The sequence below is a fragment of the Xenopus laevis genome, chromosome 3S (genome assembly GCF_017654675.1).
Source record: "Xenopus laevis strain J_2021 chromosome 3S, Xenopus_laevis_v10.1, whole genome shotgun sequence".
Lineage (NCBI taxonomy): Eukaryota > Metazoa > Chordata > Amphibia > Anura > Pipidae > Xenopus > Xenopus laevis.
Genome location: NC_054376.1, coordinates 69917691 through 69944883, shown reverse-complemented (window position 1 = coordinate 69944883; position 27193 = coordinate 69917691). Strand labels below are relative to the sequence as shown.

The window sequence follows — 27193 nt, the reverse complement described above, 5'->3', positions numbered from 1 at the left end:
TTTTTTAGAGCTTTTTGTTTCAATATAACTTCTTCAGGACAAAAGGAAAAGAAGATAATATACAATTCAGAAACAGCTAGCAAATACATATAATTACAAAGTGTTAAATTGTAAACAAACTCTGGTACAAACAAAAGGTCAGAACAAACAGAATAAAATTAAATGCAGAAATATTTTGGCTTCACAATAGATATCTGAGGAGTGTCAAAAAGCAAAAAAAAATTCTCCCATTATCTCTCATGATAAAATAATTTTGAACATGAAAAAGATATTTTTATTACAGGTTCTAGAGAAGAAGAGTGAGGAGGTGGGTTAAGTGTATTAATACAATTTAATAGCCATAGCCATAACCATCAAAATAATTTATCCTATTTCTTCACTGAACTTCCAACCTACATTTCTATAGAATTCAAATAAAGTCAATTGCATCATTGGGATGTGGATGGAATCATAAAAGCAAATATCTTGCTGGAAACATGAGGTAATAGAAATGTTTAGTAAGTGTAGTGTTCACCTTACCCTAAAATATCTACCCTTCACTCTTAACATATTCAGGGCTAGTTTTAGAATCATAGGGACCCTGGCAAATAAAATGAATGTCTATGTATATACATAATGGTGTAACCAAATATGTATTGGTAGCCGAGAAGACTATGGCTAACTTATAATAGTTTGACTTTGAGCATTTGATAATGCAAATTCCTGCCGATGTACCTATATGTTTCCAACAGTTTTCTTTTGTGCACGTCAATTCATTTTTTAGAACAAAGCATAAATCATATTTTCTCACTGCATTTTATTTTTGTAATCACAAAAATAATAATAATTTCATATATTACAGTTATAATACAAGGCAAAATGTTGTCCCAGTCTATGTAAAATAATCATATAAAAAGCATCATCAACCTGCCTGAGAAAAACAAAAGGAGTGTTGAGGGAATGATAAGACATTAGAGACTTTTTCATTCCCATTATGAATGCAGTGTATGAATAATACATTAGTAATACAAAAAAAGGAAGAATTTAAAAAAAATGTACTTTCAGATCTATTTACAAAGCACAAGACTAATATTCTGTACTAAGAATATGTACTGTACAACTTTGCAACACTAATAATTGTTAAACAATGTTAAATTATTTAGTGCTAATGCAAGAAGGATCATTCTGGTAACTGAGAAAAACATTGAGAAAACACAATTCTAATTTAAGGTACAGTTATGTGATCCGTTATCCAGAAACCCGACCAGAATCTCAGAATTATGGAATAGCTATCTCCCATAGACTCCATTTTATACAAATAGTATTTCTTTTCCTCTATAATTATAAAACAGTACCTTGTAATTGACCCATACTAAGATATAATTAATCCTTATTGAAGGCAGAACCAGCCTTATTTTATTCAATGTTTATATGATTTTCTAGTAGACTTTAGGTATGAAGATTCAAATTATGGAAATATTCAGAAAACCCCTGAGCATTCTGGATAACAGGTCCCATACCTATACTTATTTTTAACAATAAGCAAGTTGTAAAAAATAAATTACATTTTAAATCTTAAATGCCCAGTTTGTCCATCGTTACTCCTCAATAAAAATGTCAGACCATGATAAATTATGCCCAATATGTATGGATTATGGTAAGTAGAGTTTAATGCCCCATTAAGGTGAATAAGAGCAGATATCATGCTGAGCACTTTTCCATATACACCTGGATAGCAGCACCACTTGTCTCAATGTAAAAAAAAAAGCTTTAATGGCATTTTCATGAATAAGGCATATATATATATATATATATATATATATATATATATATATATATATATATATATATATATATATATATATATATATATATATATAGTCTTATGAAGGATCAGCACACACTGTTCTGTAGTGAAGTAATAGTGTTTATTTTCAAACAAAACACATTTTTATCCGACGTTTCGGTCCCACCTGGGCATCCTTGAAAAAGGTCCCCAGGTGGGAATGAAACGTCGGATAAAAATGTGTTTTGTTTGAAAATAAACACTATTACTTCACTACAGAACAGTGTGTGCTGATCCTTCATAAGACTATATACGATTTATTGATCGTGCATCACTGGCAACATCTGTCTGAGTGCTGGTACTGTGGGACTGCATATATATATATATATATATATATATATATATATATATATATATATATATATATATATATATATATATATATATATATATACAAAAGGTTAGTAACAGCACTCACGCTTAAGTGGTGCTCGTCCTTCGGGATACTCCGGTTAGCTTCCCATAATATGTACAGACGAAAGGATGGACAGCACTCACTATTAATGGTATACCATTGATACACATGGCTTGAGAAAGGGCCATGATGGCTCGAAACGTCGCCGAATGATATGTGCACATATATGGTGATGTGAAGTTTTTATCTTTCAATACAGAATTTCAGCATTAATAGTGAGTGCTGTCCATCCTTTCGTCAATATATATAGTAGTATATATATATATATATATATATATATATATATATATATATATATATAGATATGATATGGTCAGTATATGGTCAATACTAATGACTAGTTGGGGGTACAATAACCACATACATTTACAGATATGTTTCGAAAAGGAAAACAATGATAGGCTTCAGGGAAATCATGCATATTGTAAACACCCATATACCACAAGGATTGAACATTCAATATGAAGGGACATTATTTAACTCCAGAGTGCAAGTACTAGAGCACTAAGAGGTACATGTGTTCCGGCGGGCCTCCCCACCCACAAGGGGCATGCTGCAGGTCTCTGTACTGATGAGAAGGAGTGTAGAGGCCCTGTGGCCATTCTTTAAATGCCCCGCACAGTGTACAAAGTGCAAAAAAAGTGTTTTTGCATTTTGCACTGCACTGCATGGGGCAATATAAATTAACCGTATCATATTATTTGTCTGATTAAATAACTCATATTTAATGCTCTATATCTAATCATTTGGATAAGCCATTTACACATTTTTGCGGCAGATTTATCAAAGGTCAAACTGAAAATCTGAAGTTATTCAAATTAAAAATAATTTAATTAGATTTTCGAGATTTATCATACTCTGGCCCTTTAAGAACTCGAATTTGACTATTCGCCTAAAACCTGCCGAATTGCTGTTTAAGTCAATGGGAGAGGTCCCGGAATCTATTTCGAGTTGTTTGCAGCCTTCCTGATATTCAAGTTTTTCCAGAGAAAACAACTCAAATCAAGTATTTTAAATTTGAATCAAATTCGATTTGAATTATCGGGTCAATTCAATTCATCCTAGTTTTAAAAATCCGATTTTATTAATAAATTTAGATTGGTCAAATTTATGGGCGTTTAGGGGAGGTTTGAAAACTCAAATTAATTTGAAATTCAACTTTTGATAAATTTGCCTCTTTGTGTCAATATGTTATATATTTTATAATCATATGATCATATTTTTTGTATAATTTCACTTGATTCTATATGCACTAGAGGGTGTTGTAACTTGCTGTATGCCTATAATTAGGGGTTAGTAGTAGTCCTGCTGTTTGTCTAGCTCTTGTCTTTTAATGCATAACAATCATTAAAACTTGACTTGATCTTAACTGGAGGATTTTGCCATTCTTTTGGATTGGGATAACTGCATATGGTTTACTATAACAATGAAACTATTCTCCTGTTTTTGTGGTACATCAAACATTTGCTGTAGAGAATCAGATGCTTTATCTAAATTGAGCTTTTGTAAAAGAAAATCTCAATAAGATTTAGGGGCATATTTATCAAGAATGAATTTGTGAGTGTTTTTCTACCTCGGATAAACTCGAATTTTTAATGTTTGCGTGTTTATGGAAACATTTAAATGTCAAAAATTCAATAAATACGACAGGGAAAAAAAAACTTCGAAAAAATTTGAATCAATTGAATTTATGTCCTGAAAACTGAAATTGATCAAGTTTTCAGCTAAAAACCGAAATTTTACATTCGAATTTTTTTTTGCTTGTTAACTAAGATATATTTTCGAAAATATAACTCAAATGGGGGCAAATTTACAAAAAATTTAATCGTGAGTGCCATCCCGCTGGCGATTTTTCATTCTAGCTGGCGGGAAGGCAGTTCGGGGAGATTGTCGTCTCAAAGAAGAGGAGATTTGTCGCATGGCGACTAATCTCCCCGAATCTGCCTGTGTGCCCTTACCCTTAGGTGAGCACACTTTTCCGACACAGAATATCAACTGCAGATGTCTAGTACAAGCCTAGGTTTGTATCTGGTCTGATGTTTATATCTGATTTAATGAAATTGTATAACTTTTTAAACTGTTTGATAGGATATGTCGTGGAAGACATTGGCCTATAAATAAAATAATGGCTTAATTTACATAATTTTCCACCTCAACTCTTGATATAGCATAAGACTGATCATACAAAGATGATGTGCATTGTCCAGATGCAGCGTCAGACTGGGGTGTCACGGCCCATTGAGGCTACAGAATCAGGAGCCCCCACACCCTTCCAGGCTGCAAACCACCTCCCCCGCTCTCCAACCCACTGCCCGCCCCCTCTAAACACACACTAGCACGTACCTACGCTTGTGCTAACGATCAGGGAGGGGGAAGGTCCGGGAGCGCATTGGCTGTGAGAAGAAAGTCTTGGCCAGTGGGGGCCCACTGGGTTCTTCCCCGGTGTCCCACTAGCTCAGTCCTACCCTGTCCAGATGTCTGTACACCATAAATGACATTTAAAAATAAAATTCTTTTCTACAAATATAAGCAATAATGTACTGTATCAAGGAATAAATATGAAGAAATCTGAAAAAGAATCATGGTAAAATAAACAAGCTCTTAAACAAGAAATGTCAAACCAGGGCTCTGTGATATTGTAGGCAATTAACAAAAATTGTTGATCTTATAAAAGTGACCTTTTGAATGAAAATAATGTTTTAAAATATCAATGTCATTACTTTTTTCTTTAAATTTCAACCTGAATACTAAAATTCATCCTATAGATGGTAAACATCCCCTCGCTATAAAATGTGTCAATCTGGCCTTTTCTAATTTTCATTAAATTCAATAGGGATTATGATGTGCGTATGATAAACTAGCCCACTACTTGACATAAGTCTAGACAAATGACCTTAGTAATGTGTGATACAAAAAAAAAGCTAATGCCAGCTGCTGTTATAAATATGCAATTAACATTTTCACTTTATACAACCCATCAGGCATTTACAGTAACATTTATATGGACAACTTCCAATTACAAAAAGAAGCTGTACAAGTTTAGATAATAAGACAGTCGGCAAAACAAAGAAGGGAAAGGACTAAATACACAAATAGAGGTTTTAGATTTTAGTTTGAAATTAGTTTGCTTTACACTAGCTTTGCACTGTTTATTACAATATATATATATATATATATATATATATATATATATATATATATATATATATATATATATATATATATATATATATATATGGTTTCACTCGAATAATTGCACCACTGATGTCTAACCTGAACTACAATTTTCAGAATCCTCCAAAACCGCTGGATGTCAAAAGCTGAAGTGTCCTAACATATAATGCATAAATATTTTTAACAGGTCAAGTCACTCAGCATGTGTCTGGTCTTTTACATGATGCCAGTAAAACACAAATATCAAATATTATTCATGTAAGGAAGCATTCATGGCTCATATTTAGGACATGCTCTTTGCCATCTTTGAGGACCTAGAATTGACCCCTTCCAACAATAAGTTGAAAATTGATGGCTTACAACAAAACTTACCATCTCCATAAAGCTCTGTCTTAGTCCATGAAATGTGTCTTTTTTATTTAATAAATGTTCTTATATGAGAACTTCTCAGATGCACAGCACAGTCACATGAAACAATTAAATGACAGCAGCCTCAGGCTGGACAAACTAAGGCACTCACAGATAGCACAATTCATTCCCATGGAGCAGGAAAGCAACAACTTTTTATAGAGGTTACACGACCATACATAATGCATGGAATGGGCATATAATGATCGTTAAATAATAGTCTAATTTCTTGCACATTTTCATGAATTACTCAAAAAGTTCCCTCGCCAATTGTATATTTGGAAATTCTAGAGATTTTTATGGCATACATAAAAAAGTGTAATTTTTAAATAATGATTTTTCAGGCTTAATGGTCCAGCTACTGTACCTGAGCAATTTAGGATGAAAAGATGCTCAAGCTGCTTCCCCATGGAATAAAATACAAAATCTTTGGGCATTGCAGTTCATGTTTTTCTTTACAGGCTTTGAATTAAAGAATGCACCATCTGAAGCTAAAATCTTTTTCTTTGTGAATACACAATCCAGCCAGTAATTTTCCTGTGATGGATGTATGGATGATGTCTACCATACAGACACTCTACTTCTGTACTTGAAGGAACAGAAGATTACAGGTATATCAGGGCATGCACAGGCAATGCACTCTTAATGAATGAATATGAATATTCTGCATTGGTCTCTCTTCCTGAGTTGAACTAGAAATTTAAATTATCATTACATTTTTGGCAAGACACTCAATCATGTAATAAGGCAACCAAGCTTTTAATGTTGTATTATTTTTAACTTCTGATGCCTCAATAATCTGCCCAGGTATCACAAATATTTTTTATAGCTTTTTTTTCCTTTTCTTAAAAAAATCTTCCACTGTCCAAGAAGGCAACATCAGGATCATATATGTTGTGTTCGGGAGGATTTTAACTGGACAGATTCAAAATTGTGTTCTTTTTCCTAAAAAAGTAAATAGATGAAATGAGTACATAAAAAGCTGTAAAATCTTACGGGGTTTTTTACTAAACTCCGAATGGCAAAAAGCCGAAATTTTTTTGTTTATTTAGTATAAAATTTTATTTTTTTTTTAAAAAAAAAAAAAAAATTTCTGAATTTATTATACCCTGAGGATGAAAAAAGTCCGAACCCGAAATCGGGCGTCTCAGACCTGCCGAGGTTGCACATAAGGCAATGGGTTTCACACAATAATCCGATGATTTCGGGGTTTTCGGGCAAAAATCAGGAAATCCATGGAAAATCAGAAAAATTCGTACGATTCGTATTTTTCAATATTTTTTCTCCCCCCCCGCAAACAACATTTTCTGGAAAGTGTATTAATAAATAAGGCAAAAAAATGATCAACTAAAATGATCAAAGATTCTCTCAATCAAAATTCTTCTCTGTCAGAAAGCAACAATGAATGCCTGAAAAATAGTCCAACCTGCTGCTTCTAGCTCTTTTTAAATAACAACCATTACAATCTGAAACAATAGATGGAAAACATACCCATTTAGCTGGAGGCTACAGGTTGGACATCTCTGGTCTAAAGTCAAATCTACAGAAGTCCAGTAAACCCTACTGGCACAAGGACTGGTTGCACTTAGTGTAGTGATACAGCTTAATGAAAGTCATTGATGGAATGATTGTTAAGGGTAACTATTCTTTTGAGAGGTAGAAAAAAATGTATCTATAAATTGATCAGATAAAAAATACAAAATACTTTGTCTCACCTTGGTTGCAAGTGACTTTAGCTTTTCAAGTAATGACTGTTTATTAGAATATATCACATCGTCCTCGTTATCTTCCCCTTCCATGATAGCACAGCTGTCTGGGGCAGGAAGCTCACACTCCTTGGAGTTTGCAGTTATTATCAGTTTTGAATATTTATATTCCAACCTGCATGTAAAGAATATATATTTATATTTTGTCCATGAAATAGATAGATGATAGATAGATGGCCTTTGTGGTTTTCTCACAAGTTCATATCTAAGAGGCATGCCACCCATAGTACATCTGCAAGGGGTCTGGGTGGGAGATTCACTGAGCTGCCCTGAACATCTCCTTACAAAAAAAAAGTGTTACTCACTGCAAGTGAATATGATCAGCATCGGGCTAGCCCGGGCAGGCACCCTAGACAACCAGGCCAGTAGCGTCGCCTCTCACTTGCTGACGTGCACATGCATGTGAGCGAACATACGTGCGGATAAGCATGTGCGAATAGACGCACTGGAATAGCCAGCGTGAGAGTGCAGAGAGGGGACCGAACTAGGGGTGGGAGGCAGAGAAGGTACGTGCCTGGCGCCCCCCAGCTTTGTGCCCTAGGCACGTGCCTACTCTGCCTACTCCTAGTTCTGGCCCTGAATATAATCTATAAGTTTAGACCCTGACCCTGTGATTCCTCTTTGCTAAAAATTGTGTTGGTCTGGGGTTCTTCTGCCAGTAAAGGCAGAAAAAAAATTAAAAAACTTCAAAGGTTGCAATCTACAACATACTAAAGTTTAACTTACTGTCCTTTAAATATTTCCTATACATTACAGGTAATACAGCTTTGCAAGACACTGCATGGATACTTACATGGTTACAGAAGAGTTTGTTTCTATAAACTATAATATATCTACTAAAATAAAAATCAACTGCTGAGTAAACGTACATAATAATCACATATATATGAAGTCATTGGGAAGTAAAGTACAAGGTTGGAGTAAACTCACCAGAACAAGAAGGGGTCCAAGTACATATGAACCTTAGGCGAGGTTAAATATACTTCTCTTCAATAGCAGACTAGCACTAACATCTAGACCACCACAGGAGCCACAGTTTCCTGCATCATTTCTCCTGTGATGGTCCAGAATTTTGTGCCGTCCTGCTGTTGAAGAAAAGCATTGAAAAGTAGGGTTTAAATGTTTTTGACATGTGTTCCTCTAAATTATTATTATTTAGCCACTTTTTAATTTTCTCTAACATTTAGTAACTTTCACCAATAGTGCTTTTGGTCTAACCATTAAAACATTTGATTGAAACGTATATTTTGTACCTTGCGACTATGTCTCTTCCCTCCTTAGTTGCTCCATTTTATGAAGAAAAATGTTTTAAATTTGCTTGTAAATCTTTTGTTATCAGTCAGCTTAATCCTCTGCATGTAATACAATGTCGGGAAATAACTAATTTACAAGCCTTGGCAGAAATAATATGTGACTTTATGTATTTATATCAGCACATATCATGTTATTTGTAGTTGTAAATATTGATTATACAGGGTTAAATCATTTTTTCATACATTTTGTAACACATATTGTACTCTAACTGCAATATCCTTCAATTATCCAGAGGACAGACAGAAGAAAGCAAACAGGACAATCATCAAGCTGAGTTATTAAGTCTATCAAGTACAAACCCAGAGTTCTGTAAATATACTGTTGCTTTAATGCATACAGGAAATTCATCAGATCACTGTGTATACTCACTTTTGGTTTTTCTTCCAGAAGTAACAAGTCAATGCTACGAGCAAGACAGCTGTGAAGGCTCCTACACCTGCTCCTACTTTAAGCCAGAAATCAATTGATTCACAGGCAGAAACTTTCTTCTCTGGCAAAGTGACACCTTTTGTGCAAAGCTTCATTTCATTCCACACATAGTGGGTTTCCTATGAAAAAAACAGAGTACGGTTATACAAGCCGGATACCTTGTAACTACTATACAAGTTCCAGATACCAGTACTAGTCTATTTTATTTAAACATTATTTTTGTTCATACAGCATTCTCATCTGATTACAGTCAGGAATGAGCCACCGAAAAGTATTGCTGAGCAGGTCTATGAGCCTATGACTAAGTGTTTGAAGACACAAAATGCGTAAGGCTTTGGACACAATAAATCTTTTACTTTGCTGCAACAACCTGGTGGAAGATTGCCTTATTTGAGGGCCTACTCAACAATACTTTTCGGTTGGTCCGTTCCCTATGCTGAGGGCTCAGGGCGGTGCACCTGGGCCACTTCCTAAACTTGGTGACTAATAACTCTACTGATTGGAGACCCAATTTCAAGTTTTATTATAGGAATGAGCCACCTCAAATGAAAGAGAGAGACTTTGTCACCAAAATATATCACATAGACCAGAACTACATACTGTAGTAATAATAAAGGTTTGGTTGCAGCTCAAGAACAATATGACCATGCAGTAATCTGTCTGATTAAATAAATAAAAGTTGTAAACCAAAAAAAAGAACAATTTGCATTTGGCAATGTAATCTTCATTAAAGGGGCAGTTCATCTTTAAATTAACATGAAGCATGATATATAGAGTGATATTCCTAAAAATCTGCAATTGTTTTTTACATTTTATTATTTGCGTTTTTTTTTTAGTTATGTAGCTTTTTATTCAGCAGCACTCCAGTTTGCAATTTTAGTGATCTACAAATGACAAATTAGCGCTATATTGATTACCCTAGCAACCATGCATTGATTTGAAAAAGAGACTGGAATGAATGAATATGTTAGTGCCTAAATAGAAAGATGAATAATAAAAAGTAGCAACAACAATACATTTGTAGCCACAGGAAGAGTCAGTGACCCCCATCTGAATGCTGGAAAGAGTTAGTAGAAGGAGGCAAATAAAGAATAAATTGTTTGCACAAAGGAAAATGACTTGTATTACATCTTCCCATTGGTTTGTAGAACACCTAAAATAGCAGTATGTTCTCGATATCCATTTCTAGGTTTAGTCACCTGGCCTAACTGATGTTTGTTATGTTGACAGGATGATACTTTTAAATTCTATAGTGGGCAGCACTAAATAAATTACATAATCCATGGTTGCATAAACTGAAGTTAGACTTGCACACATCTTTTTTGTAGGCAACACTTTTTGGCAGTATATTAGTGCCATCTTCTTCTGTCACAAAAATAATGTTATAAATGATAAATATGTGCAATTATGAAACACATTCATGTCCATAAATGACACAATAAAATACAGATATGAGACCTGTTATCCAGAATGCTTGGGGACTTATACCCCGAGGCTGCTAAAAGTCTGAATCTGAAAACACTCCATCTCAAACCTGCCGAGGTCATGTAGAAGTCAATGGCAGATATCCTTTTTTACAATTGGAAGATATCATGATCTGCACTGGGTTTCGTATGATATTATGAAAAATTTGTGGTATTCGAAAGATCCAATCCAAAAAATGTGTATGTTTATAATTTTTTCACGTTTTTATTGAGTCTTTTCCTGCACCAAATTTTTCGAATTATTTTCTTGATAAATAAAGCAAAATTGTGGATGGGAGTTTGTTTGAAGTTGTTTTACTAAAATAATTAGTGATGGGTGAATTTATTCGCCAGGCCCAATTTTGCGGCGAATTCCCACAATTCGCCGCAGGCGAATAAATTTGTAAAATCGGTGTAAAAATTTAGCGAATTTTTCGCCACAGATTCACCCATCACTAAAAATAATGAGAACATTTCGAGTTTTATCATCATCATCATTTATTTATATAGCGCCAACAAGATACGCAGTGCATTACCTTAGCTATAACAAACAGGGAATAAGTGCTGGATAACAAACAAGGGTTACAGAGTACAATAGGATTAAAGGGCCCTACAAATTAGAGTTAACAAACTAAAGGTTAGGGTACAATTGAGACATTAGGATTTTAGAAACAATTTTGTGATTTATGATACAGCAATGATTGATTAATTAAGGTACATTGAATAAGCTTCTTTAAACAGGTGGGTCTTTAAGGAGCGCTTGAAAGTTTGGAAAGAAGGAGAAAGTCTGACAGCTCGAGGCACTGAGTTCGAGAGAAAAGCAGAAGCCCGAGAGAAGTCTTATAGACGAAAATGGGCAGAAGTAATGTGAGAAGAAGTGAGGCAAAGATCAGAAGCAGGGCGAAGGTTTCGTGAAGGAGTGTATTTGGAGATCGGGATGAAATATAGGGAGGGGCTTATTAGTAAATAACCCACCAAATAAACCCAATAGGCTGGTTTTGTTTCCAATAAGGATTAATTATATCTTATTTTGGATCAAGTACAAAGTACTGTTTTATTATTACAGAGAAAAAGGAAATCATTTTTTACAATTTGGATAAAATGGTGTCTATGGGAGATGGCCTTTCCATAAAGGAAAGGCCATGGATAACAGGTTTCCGAATAACGAAACCATACCTGTACCTTGTACATGGACCTTTAGGTAATGAGCACATAGTAACTCATTCTATAAACAAGTTATCCTTATTACTCTTCGGATTACTTTGTTTATTAAACTTTGTTCATATGTAGTTCATAGGTAGGTAGTTTTAGTGGCTTGTAATAATTACCTGTTGCCCATGTTTGCAAGCTCCCTCTATTTTCTGATAGTCCCTCTCTGTGCACAGTGGGCATGCCTCTGCAGTTTCCCAAAGGAAGTAAAAATTGCACCCATCACATGTAGCCGCTGGACAATTTCTAATTAAAATGAAGATAAATTCAGTTTTTTGTATTCACCAAAATACGCGATAAACTACTAAGAGATGAATTACTGTATAAAATATATCTTTAAAAATATGCATATTCTGGCTACACTACCTTCCTACCTCTTCTAGCAGCTATTACTGTACCCTGGAGAGGGGTCATTCTTTAGAGGCAAGTCATTTTGAAGGTTGGGCCTATAAATAGGAGTATGGCCTCGTGTCACTAAGCCCATGCCCTGGTGTCACTCAGCCCATGCCCGGGGAACTTGTGCTTACAAACACACACTGCAAAATCACTAGGCCCCTTTTTAACTAGTAACTGATTCTGTGCCAGTAAATACAGTATTGAAAACAGGATATTTTTAAGTCTACAAGTATAAAATTGCTAAGCAGCGACATGAAGGTTTATACACTGACTGCCAGTTTACTCCAGACATATTTATCAAGCTGTCACCAAAGCATTGTTTAGAAAAAAGAGGCTCCTGACCAATGCATTGATCAGTTTCAAAGGCTGATTTTCCCCCACTAACTTTTTATACTGAGAAATCTCCAAAACTCATTTTAGTAGGCATACGACCACCAAAAAATTGTAGATTATATCTGTACAGCTTATAGTTTTTAGGTTACAGCTTGTACAGAGTTTGAACATATTAATATATTTTGCTATTGCATTTGCTTTGGAAAATTTAATTGTACGTCTCACGTCTATACATTATTTGGCTGCTAAAGTTTGACATTATTTGCAAACTAGCATGGAAGCTATAGCAGCCATGTGCACAATATTTCGATATTTGCAGAATGAGGAGGGATATAGACATAGCAAAAAAGGGAATGTTGTGTTTACTGCTTACCACTAAATGCCAAGAGATTTTCTTCATTCACCCATTATAAATATATTAAAAACATTAAGACATTTTGTGCATAAAGCTACTAAAATATATATTATTCCTTGATAATATTGACAATGGGGTGAGTGCAGGGGGTCCATTGTCTGGAGGGATATTGGCATGCCATGGGCCTAGTAAAGGTACAAGACCTTATGTGTACTCAAGGTTAGTAACTAACAATGATGGCTTAAGCTGTTTAGATCCCTCAATTATCCAAGGAACTTCCATTCTCCACTTCTGAAAACATATTTTGTTGTGCACTAGCTAGTTTGCAGCATGTTAGTGGCCCAGTCAAACACATTAATTTATATTATTCCTGGAATGGGAAAAGTTCCTTTCACCTTGGTGCAGAAATGTCACCCTGGCCCAGCTTTGCAGGGTTGCACCTCATAGATATAACTGTTGCTCGTCCTTGTTCACATGATGATGTAGTTGTTAAGGATCTAACGAAGAAAAGAAAATAATACTGTATGTTTAAAAATCACATATACAGTAGCTTTTTGAAATTATACTTTTTGCTTATTTAAATGCGAACTAACCCCCTCCCCGTAAACTTCCTGGCATCTCAACCCCCTTGCGATGTGCATTAGCATTAGCAAAAAATTAGACTCTTTTAATGCAAAGAAGCGCAGGGGAGCTTCTGGACACGATCTTCTGTCACTTTGTATTGCCTTTGGGTCTCTTCACAAAGCAGTTGGCAGTTGGGGCAAGTCAGGAATTGGCTTCAACTGCGCATTCGCAAGTCAGTGTTGAGACCAGAAGAAAATACAGTACCAAGAGACGGAAGATGGTGACCGGTTGCTCCACTGCACTTCTCTGCATTTAAAAATCAGATTTTTTTTACTAATACACATCACGGGGAGGGAGGGGGACAATGCCAGGAAGTTTAAAGGGCTTTTGGTAGGGGGGTAGTTCTCCTTAAACTGAGCTACATGTAAAATCGACTGCCAAACAACAAAAGTCCATGTAACCTACTATTTCAATAAAATGTATCTGTTCAGAAATGTTAAAAATCCTCAAAACAGAATAAATCATTAAAAGTCATTAAAATGGCAGCTCTTAAGCAATGCCTGCTGTTATAGTTAAAATGGGCTATCATATTCTACAGCACTGATTTTTGCCAAATACAAACAGATATAAAAAATGCAAGCAATGAAACAAGTATAAAGAAAGCAAAACATCAGAGGGTTCTCTCCATAAACCCTTAAGCTCAAGACATAAGGGGGCTCATTTATAAACACTGGGCAAATTTGCACCTGGGCAGTAACCCATAGCAGCCAATCATTGATTAGCTTTTTACAGTCAGCTGCAGGGTGAATACTGAAAGTGATCATATGATTCATTGCAATGGGTTACTGCCCAGGAGCAAATCTGTTTTGTGTTTATAAATGAGCCCCAAGGTGTTGCATTTGTAGCCTAAATTACATTGACTTCATACGTCACTATTTAACAGAATCAGCTACTCAGCTGCACACAGTATCAACCATCAACTTACTTATAAAAGAAATTCACATCAGGTATCTTCAAATGGGATGGGAATACGTCTGGACTAATGGTGATGCCACCAAGAAATGCATTAGTTGTAACACCTGAAAACACAAGAAATGCAATATTGATGAAAACAAAACAGCACACATTAATATTAAAATAAAGTATGATGATTTATTCATCAAATTAGAAATAGGGGTCATTTCCAAACTGAATTAAACCAACATCAATTCCAACTAAATGTTTAAGTCAAACTTAAAGTAGTACTCTGAATAACTGGAGTTCTAGAGAAACAGGATAATATTGGGAATGGTAAAAGAACATTGTCATATTATAAGATGACTTTATATGCCGTTTCTAAAATAATATTCCATAATGGATCTAATTTTGCTTATCATAAATAAATAATAGGTTGTCATTATGTGTCAAATACGTATTACTCCACAGTTTTCTTACAGTAAAGTAAAACTGGGGAGTTCCTATACTTCATAATAATCCCCATAATCTCTCCATTCTGTTGCTATAAATATTATTTGCATACATTGTGATTGTCAAAATACTGTAGCTACACAAGCCCCATTTCTATGAATAGACTTTTATACCTAGAAATAAATCTGCCAGATTGACTGACTGTGATGATAGTGCTGTCCTGAAACCTTTGCTGTCTGATGGGATAATGGTAGACTGACAGATAAAGGTCTTTACAACATTAGAGTAGTCTTCTGCATCTGCTTCAATGTCTTTTCCCGTTACATCTGTAATATTGTCTGTGCAGACGGCCATCTTCTCCCCCTTGCATACAAAATAAAGTAAAGTGAGTGGCATATTCAAGCAAGAAAACGAATAAAATTACCATGCTATATAGATTACACATGACAGTCGGTTACATGGAATTTTGTTATAGACTTCAGCAGAAGATCTGATATATATATAAATATATATATATATATATATATATATATATATATATATATATATATATATATATATATATGTGTATATCATTCTATTGTGCCATCTTTTACCCTTTGGCAAAATACTTTTAGTTAAGAGAAATCCAGCTAATGCAAAATCGGTTCTGTAATGTTATTTCTTTAAAACATTTAAGACACTTACCCCATGCCCACACAAACTCATGTTAAAAAGATGGTAGTATTTTGTCCCCTTGGAAGTAAAACTTGGTCCATTTATGAGGGTAGCTACTTTGCCAAGACTGTTAAAGTTGTAACTCAAAGTTTGGTTTTCCTTAATATAGGTTACTAGGCATTCACTGTAGCAGGCAGAATGATCCTTTAAAAACACAGAGGAAAATGCATTATTAATACTACTATTGCTTTTTTATCCAGACCGCAGTTGTTTGCTACACAGAGCTAGCAATTACACTTGAAGCTAACTGTAGAGGTATGCTTACAAACAAATAGTATATAGATCATGTATTCATGAGCAGCAGACTAGGTACCACAGATAATATAGCAAAACCTGGGGTTTTCCGGATAATGGATCTTTCCGCAATTTGGATTGTCATACATTACGTCTACTAGAAAATCATGTAAACATTAAATAAATCCAATAGGCTGGTTTTGCTTCCAAAAAGGATTAATTATATCTTAATTTGGATCAAGTAAAAGCTACTGTTTTATTATTACACAGAAAAAGGAAATCATTTTTTAAAATTTTCGATTATTTGATTATAATGGAGTCTCTGGGAGACAGCCTTTCCGTAATTCTGAGCTTTCTGGATAACGGGTTTCCGGATAACGGATCCCATACCTGTACCTTAAACAGCAATTTCACAGAGTTAATGAGGGATAAATAAATGTATTTTTCTAGATTTCAAAGCTGATATTTTGTTTTGCTTTTAAGAATCCATGAAAAATGAAAGCACCTAAATGAAGCAAGACATTTTACAAGTTACTGCAAACACCTGAAAGTATGCATTGGTGTTTCTATAAAATGTGTAGGGTCTCACAGTGGGCTCCAAGAGATATTATTCTAAGCTATTGGTTAAATAGCAAAATTAAACTGCATATGGAATTTTTCACTGCTTACTAACATAAGCAATAATTACAACAAATTACCTTATTGCTTTTACTCCCTGGGCCACAGGGGACACAGGCTTCTTTGCCATAGACCTGGTGTGGAGTTAAATAGGTGTTGGGAGGACACTCTTTACACATGTTGCTCTCTTTGTCAATATAGTGACCAGCAGGACAAGGCACACATGCCGATCCCAATTGCTGTGGGCCCAGAGCACAGGCACGACATGATGATGAAACTCCGTCAACAGCATTACTAACTGTGATTGAATAGATCTTTGCAATGTCATTTACAAATCGTCGGCTCTATAAGAAAAGAAAAAATGTTCCACTCAAATAGTTTCTATTATTGATTTGGCAATCAACTATCACTAAAACGGACATTTCTGGCCAAACCATTGCACATGTAATCAGATTTTGTGCCATAATATTGAACATTGGATTACATTAGGAATGTGATTTACGACCTGTTATATGTATTATATCATGCAGTAGATTGTAATGAGCCAGAATAATGTGGTTTTCATTATGCTTTTCTCATAAAGAAGCATGGAATATAATTATCTTGATATGCCTACTTTATTAAACCAATTCTTAAGTAGTTTAAAATGTGACATTTTGAATATATTTATTATGTACCGACAGAGCAGAGTGAATTGCAAATAACCTCACTATCCAGGCTTTGTATTATAGAAGCAATAAACTCAGATTGTATATAAGCAATAGAAGAAAACCATATTCAGGATAGAAGGCAAGTCTCAGCTCGCTAGTACCTAAAATCTCACTATCTTCCACAGCACGTGCAGTGTAATGGACACCTTCAATCAAGTGTGACACATCCAAAGACTGTACCTTTGGGAAATGCCACATACTGTATAATGCTTTATGCCATCAGTAGGAAACTGGCCACAAAAAGAAATATATTGCTCCTTATGGTTAATATTATATCAGTGAAATAAAGTATATATTGGTTTCTATTATTAACACTGGCATATATGCAAACACTACATTTTTGTACATATACTTACATCTTGGGCAGTATTTGTCCTCTGGAAAGCCCAAGTGAACATGTAGGTGGCGTTTTTGTTTATTATATGAGTATATGATTGATATTCTTTGCGTCCTGAAAATGATTCCACTAAACTTGTTGACTTTCTGTTAATATCCTGGAAATAAGAAAGAGTTGATAATAATAAACAGCATGAACTAATGTGTCCCAATATACTAATCAGCAAATACAGCATGCAGATAAAGTCTTGTTTTTGTAATTGCAGTTTTTAAAACACTGGGCAGTTGAACCTTTCAGCTGACTACCACTTTATAACAACAGTGATAAGTCAGACTAGTCTAGCAATTAGTGCCTTAAGGCACAACACAAGTCCCATTTATCACCATTAACTGTTGCAGTAAGGTTAAAGTGTAGGACACACGACAGACCTAGGCTTAGTAAAGTATATTAATTAAGCAATACAACATTATACTTTATTGTGCCTGAAATTACAAATTGCACTGGACCTTTAAATCTGCTTGGGGGGCAGGTTTTCTGTAAGAAAGTACATGTATTTCTGCAGATAATACTACTCAAAGTGTAGCAACATATAACTTACCACCATAAAGTACAGCACACAGTCAGACACACAAATATTTTCAAACACAAAGGTAACTCTTCCCAGTTCAGCTCCGGTGGCTCCAGTCACTGATGTGGGTTGCCTGAAATAAAAATAAAAGCAATCATAATATTTATAAAAATATGTTGTATATTTATCAAAAACTGAATTTCTACTTATTCTACTGCAAATAAACTCACAATTTAAAAAAACTCGATTGTCAAAAAATGTAAATAAGTGACTTTCCAAGCTCAAAAAGACTTGAATTTTGTGAGTTTATAAGATCAAAAAAAAAAAAACTTCAAAAGCTCAAAATTTAACATTTTGCCTCGGACAACTCCCACTGACTTTTACATAAACTCGAAGTTTCACATTAAAGTTTTTCGAGTTTTTTTTTGCTTAATATATACCAAAGATTTGAGCTTTTGAAAATATAATTCAGATTTGCGAGTTTTTGTGCAAAAAAATTTGAAACATGAGAATATTTTCGAATGAAGTTAAATCCCCCCAAATGTTGGTAGATTGTGTTAAAAGGTGTACTAAAACCTCAGAAATAAAATTTATTTCAGTCAGTCTTCAATTTTCTGATTCAGTAGCTCTGTCGGCTTCCACCTCTTTTTTTCCCTTCCCCTCTGCTTGCCCACCAAATTTTTATGGTTGGGGCAGAGTCTGTAAAACTGTTACCGACTCTACAAAGCAAAGCATAGCAAGTCATAGACCGTTTCAGGTCATACAAGATCTCTAAATGCATAATTATAAAACTTCCGTATTTTATTTAAGTTCCAAAACTCTCCATTTCTTCTTTTAATCTGTTCAGCACATATTACTGAATCAGAACAGAATAAAACACTACAGACTTTAAGTTTGGTTAGACTGAGTTACTTAACCAACACCCTGACCACGTCCACTGTGTTCTTAGAGAGACAGAAGGGTCTGCACACTTGTCAATCAGATTGCAATAGTCAGAAGGAGTTGCAGAAAAACATCTACTTTATTATGTCTCAGCTAAACAGTGTATCCAATTTTGTCTAAAATATATATATATATATGTATTCTGACAAATATTTAAATGTTTTACACGTATCTTAAAAGGTTAAATGTAACATCACTCAGCCACAAAATAGTTTTCCACAGTTATGAATTTCAATTAAGTTCATTTTCCTTATTGCTGGAACCTACTTACTGTATGTATGCAGTGTGATGGGCAGGTGTGATAAATTCTGGAAATGTTTAGCTCAGCCAACAGTTCTCTGACACACCATTAAAGTTTACATATTTGCAGCTAAATCATATGAATTCATTTAATAAATTACTATTGTAATTTGATCACATCTAATACTTTTTGTTTTTCTTAAAAAAAGTGAGATACTTACTTAAACCCTGAAATATGCAAATTTAGGATTAGATAATCGTTGTCTGTTCCCCCAACACCACTTTGGATGTGATCTCCCGCTACTTCCCAACCTAGAACAGACAAGAGAAGTATGTGTGTTTATTTATGACTCCTCAATATACTTTGCTGCTCTTCCATGTTGCTTCCGCATGATTAGTTTGAAAATGAAGTAAAAAACATTATTTACCCATTTTAAATATTTACTTTAGAAATCCCCATCACCCGTCCCCCACCCACCCCTAACTTACACATTATTTGCACATGCAAGGCAGGGAGTCCTTACTGCTTCTTGATACTGCTCTCTGCACTGAGCACCCCTTTGTGCTTATGCACTTTGTAAATTACCCCTTTAGTGTGCTAGTCATATGGCATTTATGTAATACTGTATTCAGAGACCTTCACATTTTAAAATAAAGGGGTGATGCCTACATAGCAGTGTGTATAGGCATCTCTACTGTAATTATGCTGAAACTATGTAAAAAATGCTGCAGTTAGTAAAAAATGCTGACCTCATATGCTTTATTGTACATAAAACAATTGATAAACTATGAGGTCTATTCCATGGGAAGTCCAAACATATGATTACAAAACTGCCTTGGGAAATAATTCTATATGCACTTGCTTTGTGGTTATTATATAATGACTGAACAAAAATCTGGTAACAAAAATGGTTGCTGCAGGGAAGGCGAAAGGAAATGAGCCTTAAAGCTGGAGGAAACTCACCATTCATTCCATCACATTTGGAATTTCCAACATTAAAGCAAGATGTCTTCATGTTGCCTGGAAGGATGTTCCACCACTTATATTCAAATTCCACAACAGGCTCTGTTCCTGCAGGGCAAGTCTTACACTCTGGACAAAAATAAGAATAATATAAAGTCATTCCCGATTTACCATAATATTCTAACATTCTATTTATTTAGGAATCAAGCTCAGAACCAGATATTTTAAACTTAATAGAACTGAATATGATCTCAAAGACAGATAAACTAATAATATAAAGAAGGCATATTTTGGCAAGATAAACAGACTTTAATTTCAACCAGCTGCCTGTCTAATTTAGTCTTCTATTAAAAATGCATAGGGGCAAATTTACTAAAGGGCGAAGTGACTAACGCTGGCGAAAATTCGCCAGTGTAACCTCATTTCGGAATTGAGCGTAACTTCGCTAGTGGAGGATAGACTCTATCGGTACTTCGCTCCCTAGTGTCTTTTCCTTTTTTCAGGGTGATAGTCTGCAAAAGAGCGTAACATTTTTTTGGGGTAACCTGCTTCCCCCCTATATTTCCTAATATATGGCACATAAACTATACACTGGTCTCATGTGTAGGGCATTATAACAACTTTTTTTATTTTATTAAGGTTTCCCGGGCTTGTGTAGTGTAATGTACTTGCTGCAAAATATACGTCCATTGAACTTTAACTTCCCACCGAATGCAAATTAGGCAACGTTAGCGCAACTTCGCTTTGCTTGGCACAATAATGCTAGTGCAACTTTGTCAGCGTTTGGCGCCCTGGACGCAATTTCGGATTTTAGTGAATTAGCTTTGTTCTTGGTGAATCTATGTCTGGCGAAGTGTTGCGAGGTTAGTGAATTTGCCCCATAGTTGGAAAACAGATTCAACATTAACCAGCTTTTATAGCTGCTGAAACACTACCATCAGTGTCTTAACTGATTTTTTGTGAAGTTCCTTAGCTGTGTTTTGCTTCTCTCTTAAAATACCACCAAATATTTGGGAATTTCCATACAGTTACACTGTGTGAAATTGGCTTGTCTAGCCAGCCCCAAATACTTGTCAGCATATTAAATGTAATTAGATACATTTGTCAAGTTGTTTTCAGGGCAGCATGTTATCCGGTAGATTGTAAAGCACAACACTAGACTGTATTTGCAGCAGAAATTAAGCCACTAGACATTGACTTCTTGGTGTCTTGCTTTTCATGCAAGAAATTCCTTTATCCAAAGATAACTGTCCCAAGGCTTTTTTCAGTAAAAAAATGTCATTTTATTTAAATTAGCATTAAAACTCAGATACAAACAAACCCCACCAGGCCCACCTTACCCTCCAGCGCTTAGTCATAGGCACCTATGACTAAGCGCCGGAGGGAGCGAAACGCGTAAGGTGGGCCTGGTGTGGTTTGTTTGTATCTGAGTTTTAATGCTAATTTAAATAAAATGACATTTTTTTTACTGAAAAAAGCCTTGGGACAGTTATCTTTGTATAAAGGAATTTCTTGTATGTTATTGCCTGAGAACTGGGGCGAGTCCCTTGGGCTTAATTAGATGGAAATCAGATGTGGACTCCCAATTGATGTATAATATATTGCTTTTCATGCACACAGTCTCTAAAAATACTTGCCATTTAATCCATTAGAATAGGTTCCAAAAGGGCATGGAGAACAAGCAGATGTCCCATTGCTAAAATATCCTGGATTGCAAGGAGGACAGTCTTCTTTATTCCCAGAAGCAGGTAGCTTGATTGAACCAGGAAGCTCTTCTCGACAAATCTTTGGCTCTATCCATTTATATATTATTTGAGTCTGAAAACATCCCAAATCAAACTGTTATTTGTACAGTTTTAATACGAAAGCTCAAAACTCTCTATGGAAGACCAACTGAGCAAAATATTTCCGTTCAAAGTACAGGGAATAAGAACTAAAAACCTAGTTAGTCATGACAGCATTACAAAAACATTGATATTTCTTTGGAAAATAGCTTTATTGTTAAAATTGCTAGTTATATTTTATTTATTTATTGAGGTTCACCTGGTGAGCACTAGTTATGGTAGTCTAGTTTTCAATGTAACATTTTTATTTATTTAGCAGTTTGGCCTACTAAAAATCTTGCTTGGATAAAAATACTTGCTAGCTTGACAGTGTATAAGCTCCATTCTTGTGATGATAAGACAATCCAGGCATCTGAATAAATTAACTTTGTCTGCATTATTCAAAGCAATTTTTATATTGACTGACTGATATTATGCTTTCAAACATAAATTATCATAATATGTTTTATATGGCTTACATTGTATTCCTTTCTGAAAAATAATAGTTTCATATGTTAACACTTGTTAACAGAAAACTAAAATTCAAATTCTCGAATTCCAATAAATATTTAGCCAGTAGAGGTCACTGTTGACTGGAATCACTAAAAACTCGCTTTCTTCTTTCAAAGTCACCCACATAAGGCTGATGTATAGTTTTCACTGCACCTTACCTTGCGTTCACTGTCACATGGTGTATGAATCTGGAACAGATCTTTTTTTGTGCATGGAGGGCGCGCTACACATTTACTTGCTCCTTCCTCTAAAATAAAAGCGTGAAGGAAAACGATTATTGTTTATATTGGTTAGAACAGCAAGAATACATAGAATAAACCTGTTAAAAAATAATTACTAGGATTGCTACCTTTACTTTGCATACAACAGATTGGATTTTTAGCAGCCCTTTATGCCTGGGCTATACATCAGAGTAAGTCTGCCAATCTGTAGAAGAGCAAGCTATAAGAATCACAGGTTGTATAGCTGGGCCCAAAACTTCACAGCTGATGCCCAAGGAAATGTTAAATACTGTATGACAGGCCCAATTGTAAACTACTGGAATATTGTCATTTCCTCAGCTAACAAATGGCTAGTTAGAGTTAGCATCTAAGTATTTCGTTAGAGACCATCTAGTGTCTCCACTGAAATGTTGCCTGCAGCAGTCTGAATTAGGAATGCCAAAGTGTATAAATCGTGTGTAGATGAAGTCACACACACCCTTAACCCTTCCTCCACTGTGTAGCCTGGTTCCCTGTGTAGGAGGATACGGCAGCTTCCAATATTGAGGTACAAGTAGAGAACACAGGCACTCAAGGAAAAGAAATACAGTAGCAGGGTTCCCCCTTGCTGTTTATTAGTGCGAACATGCAACGTTTCGGGGCAAGCCCCTTCCTCAAGCGTATAAATCACCTGTGTGCTTTTCTCCACACTCTCCAACTCTATGTTATTGCAATTCATTTAAAATGTTTGGCATTTTCTCCACAGCTTTAGAAAACTGGCAACATCAAAATGCATTTCAACCATAAAAGTAAACAGAATAGTGAAACTTGATAACTGGGCTCCTTAAACTCTCATGTAGAGCAGCCCTTTGCAATCATGAGTGGAAATAACCATTGCAAGGTATTATGCCAAATCTTTTGTATCTAAGGTTCAGATAGTGACAATTGCAAAAGTTAGGATATTTTGTATCTTTATTGTGTGGAATGTGAATGTAAGGTTGTGGGTCAATTAACATGTGTAAAATATGAACACTCCTATGGGTGTTGGTGAATACCATAACAGATAAGATTCTTTTAAACAGAGCACAGTTCCTGACCTTTCACCACTAACTGTAATCAGGCTGAAAAAAAGAGACTGGTTCTACAACTAGTTGAGAACATTCCATTATATCAAGTGAGTGTAGGATTGAATAGCTACAAAGTGAAAAAAGAACAATGGGTAAAAATGTTCTGCCATTACTGTTTTGTAAGCAGCATCTCATGTTTTCAGGCTCCTTAGTGCACTTAAACAACACCAAGCAGTGAAATAGATTTTGGTCTGCTGGCACACTTTGAAAATCTTGCAGTGGCACAGTGTTCAGGGTCCACCATGGAGATGGAGCAGTAAATGGAGGAGAAAGGCAGGAGGAAGTTCAGTTAGTGTAAATATATTTATTTGAATATTCCTGAAACTATTGCAGGATGACAGAAACTGAATGCTGCAGACATGAGTACTACAACTCACACGAGTCAAAGGCTTAAGAGTTACCCAAGATGATTGTCATCTGCTGAAATGAAATGCATAAGAACAGAGCATTTTTGCATTTTTCTGTACCCACATTTCAGTGTGGGTACAGAATTTACAAGCAAAAGAATAATTGCACCTACCCGAATATTCTTTATCCTCAAAACATTTTATGCACTCTTTTGCTTGTCTGTCTGAATATGTGTTTCTGGGGCAAATTTTACAAGAAGAAGATCCAGCTTTGTCACTGTATGTTCCAGGCTTGCAAGGAAAACACTCAGAAGTATATGCAACCCCTAAAAGTGACAGTTTAAATATGTCAGACATTGCAGTAGCTAATAACTTTTGTTACAATCATACTGTCAGAAAAGAATCCCAGTTAATGTCTTACATAAAAGAAATAGTGCTGGGCTATTGCTATAAGAACCAAAAGTCAGTGCAGAAGTGACACCATACATAAAGCACTTGAATCACAAAGCACTCATCTATACCAATGCTTTGCAACAATTTGGTGCATGAGACACATAGTGATACAGACAAAATGATACAGTACAGAGCTCCCTTTACATTTGAAACTATGGCATTTGACATTGTAGCAGTTAAATTGTGAGTGTAAGTCCTCCTCTACCCTTGAAGGCAAATATTTTTACCTCCAACACAACATTCCTACCGATACTCTATGTAACAGGCAATATATTTGATATTTAAAAAGAGTCTTAAAGCGCCAGGTTACCTTTAATTTAATGTCCTATTTTTAGTAAATATGTTTTTGAATGATTTGCTTTGTTCTTCTGCCTTTTTGCATCTTTAAAATGTGAAGCCCCAACAAAAAATAATGACATTTAAGTCATAACTGCAAATATTGTATAACTGTTAATGGGTAGTTAATACTTTTATTATATTAAAAAATTCTTGCTGAGGAAAGGTCTCTGCACTCTTTAAAACAGCCCAGAAACCAGTGGCAATACGAGAAGACCAGAATGTGACTGAAGATATGAAACTATGTCAGTACTGAAATGCCTGTAACTAACACTATAGGAGATTTACCAATACAAATGTGTACATTAACAGTGATGTACACCCGTGCAGCTGTGAATAATATGCAACTGCTATAAATGAAAATTGCCGCTTTATATTACCTTCAATGGTGATGTTCTTTATCAACACTGGCTTCACCAGTTTTGTACCCATAAGGATTCCTGTGGTTCTCCAATATAATATGTTTGTACCTGACTTTAGAGAGACCTGCAAATACAGGAAAAGTATAATAATGTGGATTATTATAAAATGGCGGTTGTGCTCCACACAACCTCATTCTACCTTAGACCCTGACCGTTACTGGTAAGCCCTATATCTTGTCATTTTTGCAAATTAGTGTTAAGGTTCTTACACATAGGCACTGCATGTTCCTGTCCAGGGGAGCAAAATGGAGCATGGTGTGTTTAAAAATAGCAGTGAAACTTAACAGCAATAAAATGAAATTAGTACAAACTGACAGAATAAAATGGAATCAATTAGCTGATGTGTTTAGGTGCGCACAAACCTGCATTTCAAGCGTGCACAAAAAAGCTTGTGTAAGGCCTTTTAGCCTGTATAAAAAGCAACAAATAGGAGACATGAATTAGTATTTGAATAAGTCTAAACCTATACTGTTCAAGCCCCCTGTTGCCCTTCCTGCAACTCTTTTTGCAGTTCATACAAGTGACAAACACTCCATCAATTTGGAACAGTTTATGTGGCCCCAGTCTTACTATCGGCTACTGCCACATAAAATAAGATTTTAGCAATTAACAGTAATCACTCGTTTGTCAATCATGACATTTTTTACATAGATCTCACTTTCAGCCCCTTCAGTCACCATTGGGTGCCTTGCCCTTTCAAAACAATTTAAAACTCACAATGTATAGTGATTGCAAAATATGAAACATTTTCTATAACAATTTAAAGGGATGCAAAAGTCATTATAAAAAATGTACATAAAAACAATATGAGCCCCACCCCAGTCCAGGGCATATTCCCATGGCCCTTTGTAACTGCATGCATGTTTTGATATCCCGATTTGCTCATGCAGCGATGTCCAAGTAAAACACATTGATGCCTAAGCATGTGCTTTTGTTCCCTGGGCCCAGCATGTATCTTGACCCCATCTTCTTATTGTCCCTGCCTGTGATTCTCTGCTGTTTCCCCTGGTACAGATCTGCCTTACTATGACCTGCCTCGTCCCATTATTTCTTCAAATACATTCACAGACTTATCCCTACTGCAATGTGTATTTTCTAGTCCTCAATTTCCTTGTTGGCATGGATTCTGCACAAACATTCCACACCAGTCAATGCCTCTAAAAGCACAAACACTGTATTTAATAGGTCAATTTACAATACTACAATGATAAGTCTTTATCTAATATAGTTCTGATAGTGGAGGAGATAAGAGCTCAATATATTGATACATCTTAACCTTTAATATGTATTCAACCCAATAATTTTTTATTTACCAAAACTTGCAAAAAATATTGGAACAAATAAGTGGAAATATATATTGTACCATATGATGCATCCAGTCACTATTATCTGATAGTTTAACCCATTTGTCAGATGAAGAACTCATTTCTTGACACTGATCATTTTGAATCTGTTGACAGCAAAAACAAATAAATGAGAAAATAAACACACATGAGTTGCCAAAGGTCAACAAAGAACAAAGCAGAAGCATGAAAAGGTGTGTAATGATTTTCCGTCAAACCTAATATAATCTGGAATCTGAGC

The 27193-nt window shown here is 35.3% G+C and overlaps 1 protein-coding gene across 2 annotated transcripts in view; it reads right to left on the bottom strand.

Moving 5' to 3' along the window:
- The window catches only part of elapor2.S (endosome-lysosome associated apoptosis and autophagy regulator family member 2 S homeolog), a 77367-nt gene that overhangs the window by 34467 nt on the left and 15707 nt on the right, over positions 1-27193 (bottom strand). The window contains exons 5-22 of one of the 2 annotated variants that reach the window (XM_018255742.2): positions 26973-27059; positions 25568-25673; positions 24572-24724; positions 22883-22971; positions 22026-22206; positions 20389-20517; positions 19646-19736; positions 18273-18375; positions 17694-17831; positions 16708-16971; positions 15746-15919; positions 15232-15421; positions 14637-14730; positions 13483-13584; positions 12123-12249; positions 9272-9450; positions 7538-7703; positions 5811-6767 (exon numbers count right to left, since the gene is read on the bottom strand). In XM_018255742.2, coding sequence (XP_018111231.1) covers positions 6708-6767; positions 7538-7703; positions 9272-9450; positions 12123-12249; positions 13483-13584; positions 14637-14730; positions 15232-15421; positions 15746-15919; positions 16708-16971; positions 17694-17831; positions 18273-18375; positions 19646-19736; positions 20389-20517; positions 22026-22206; positions 22883-22971; positions 24572-24724; positions 25568-25673; positions 26973-27059 — 2433 coding nt within the window. In that variant the 3' untranslated portion in view covers positions 5811-6707. Of the gene's footprint in view, positions 1-5810; positions 6768-7537; positions 7704-9271; positions 9451-12122; positions 12250-13482; positions 13585-14636; positions 14731-15231; positions 15422-15745; positions 15920-16707; positions 16972-17693; positions 17832-18272; positions 18376-19645; positions 19737-20388; positions 20518-22025; positions 22207-22882; positions 22972-24571; positions 24725-25567; positions 25674-26972; positions 27060-27193 lie in introns of those variants that run through there. The other variant, XM_041588469.1, reaches the window with a different exon arrangement.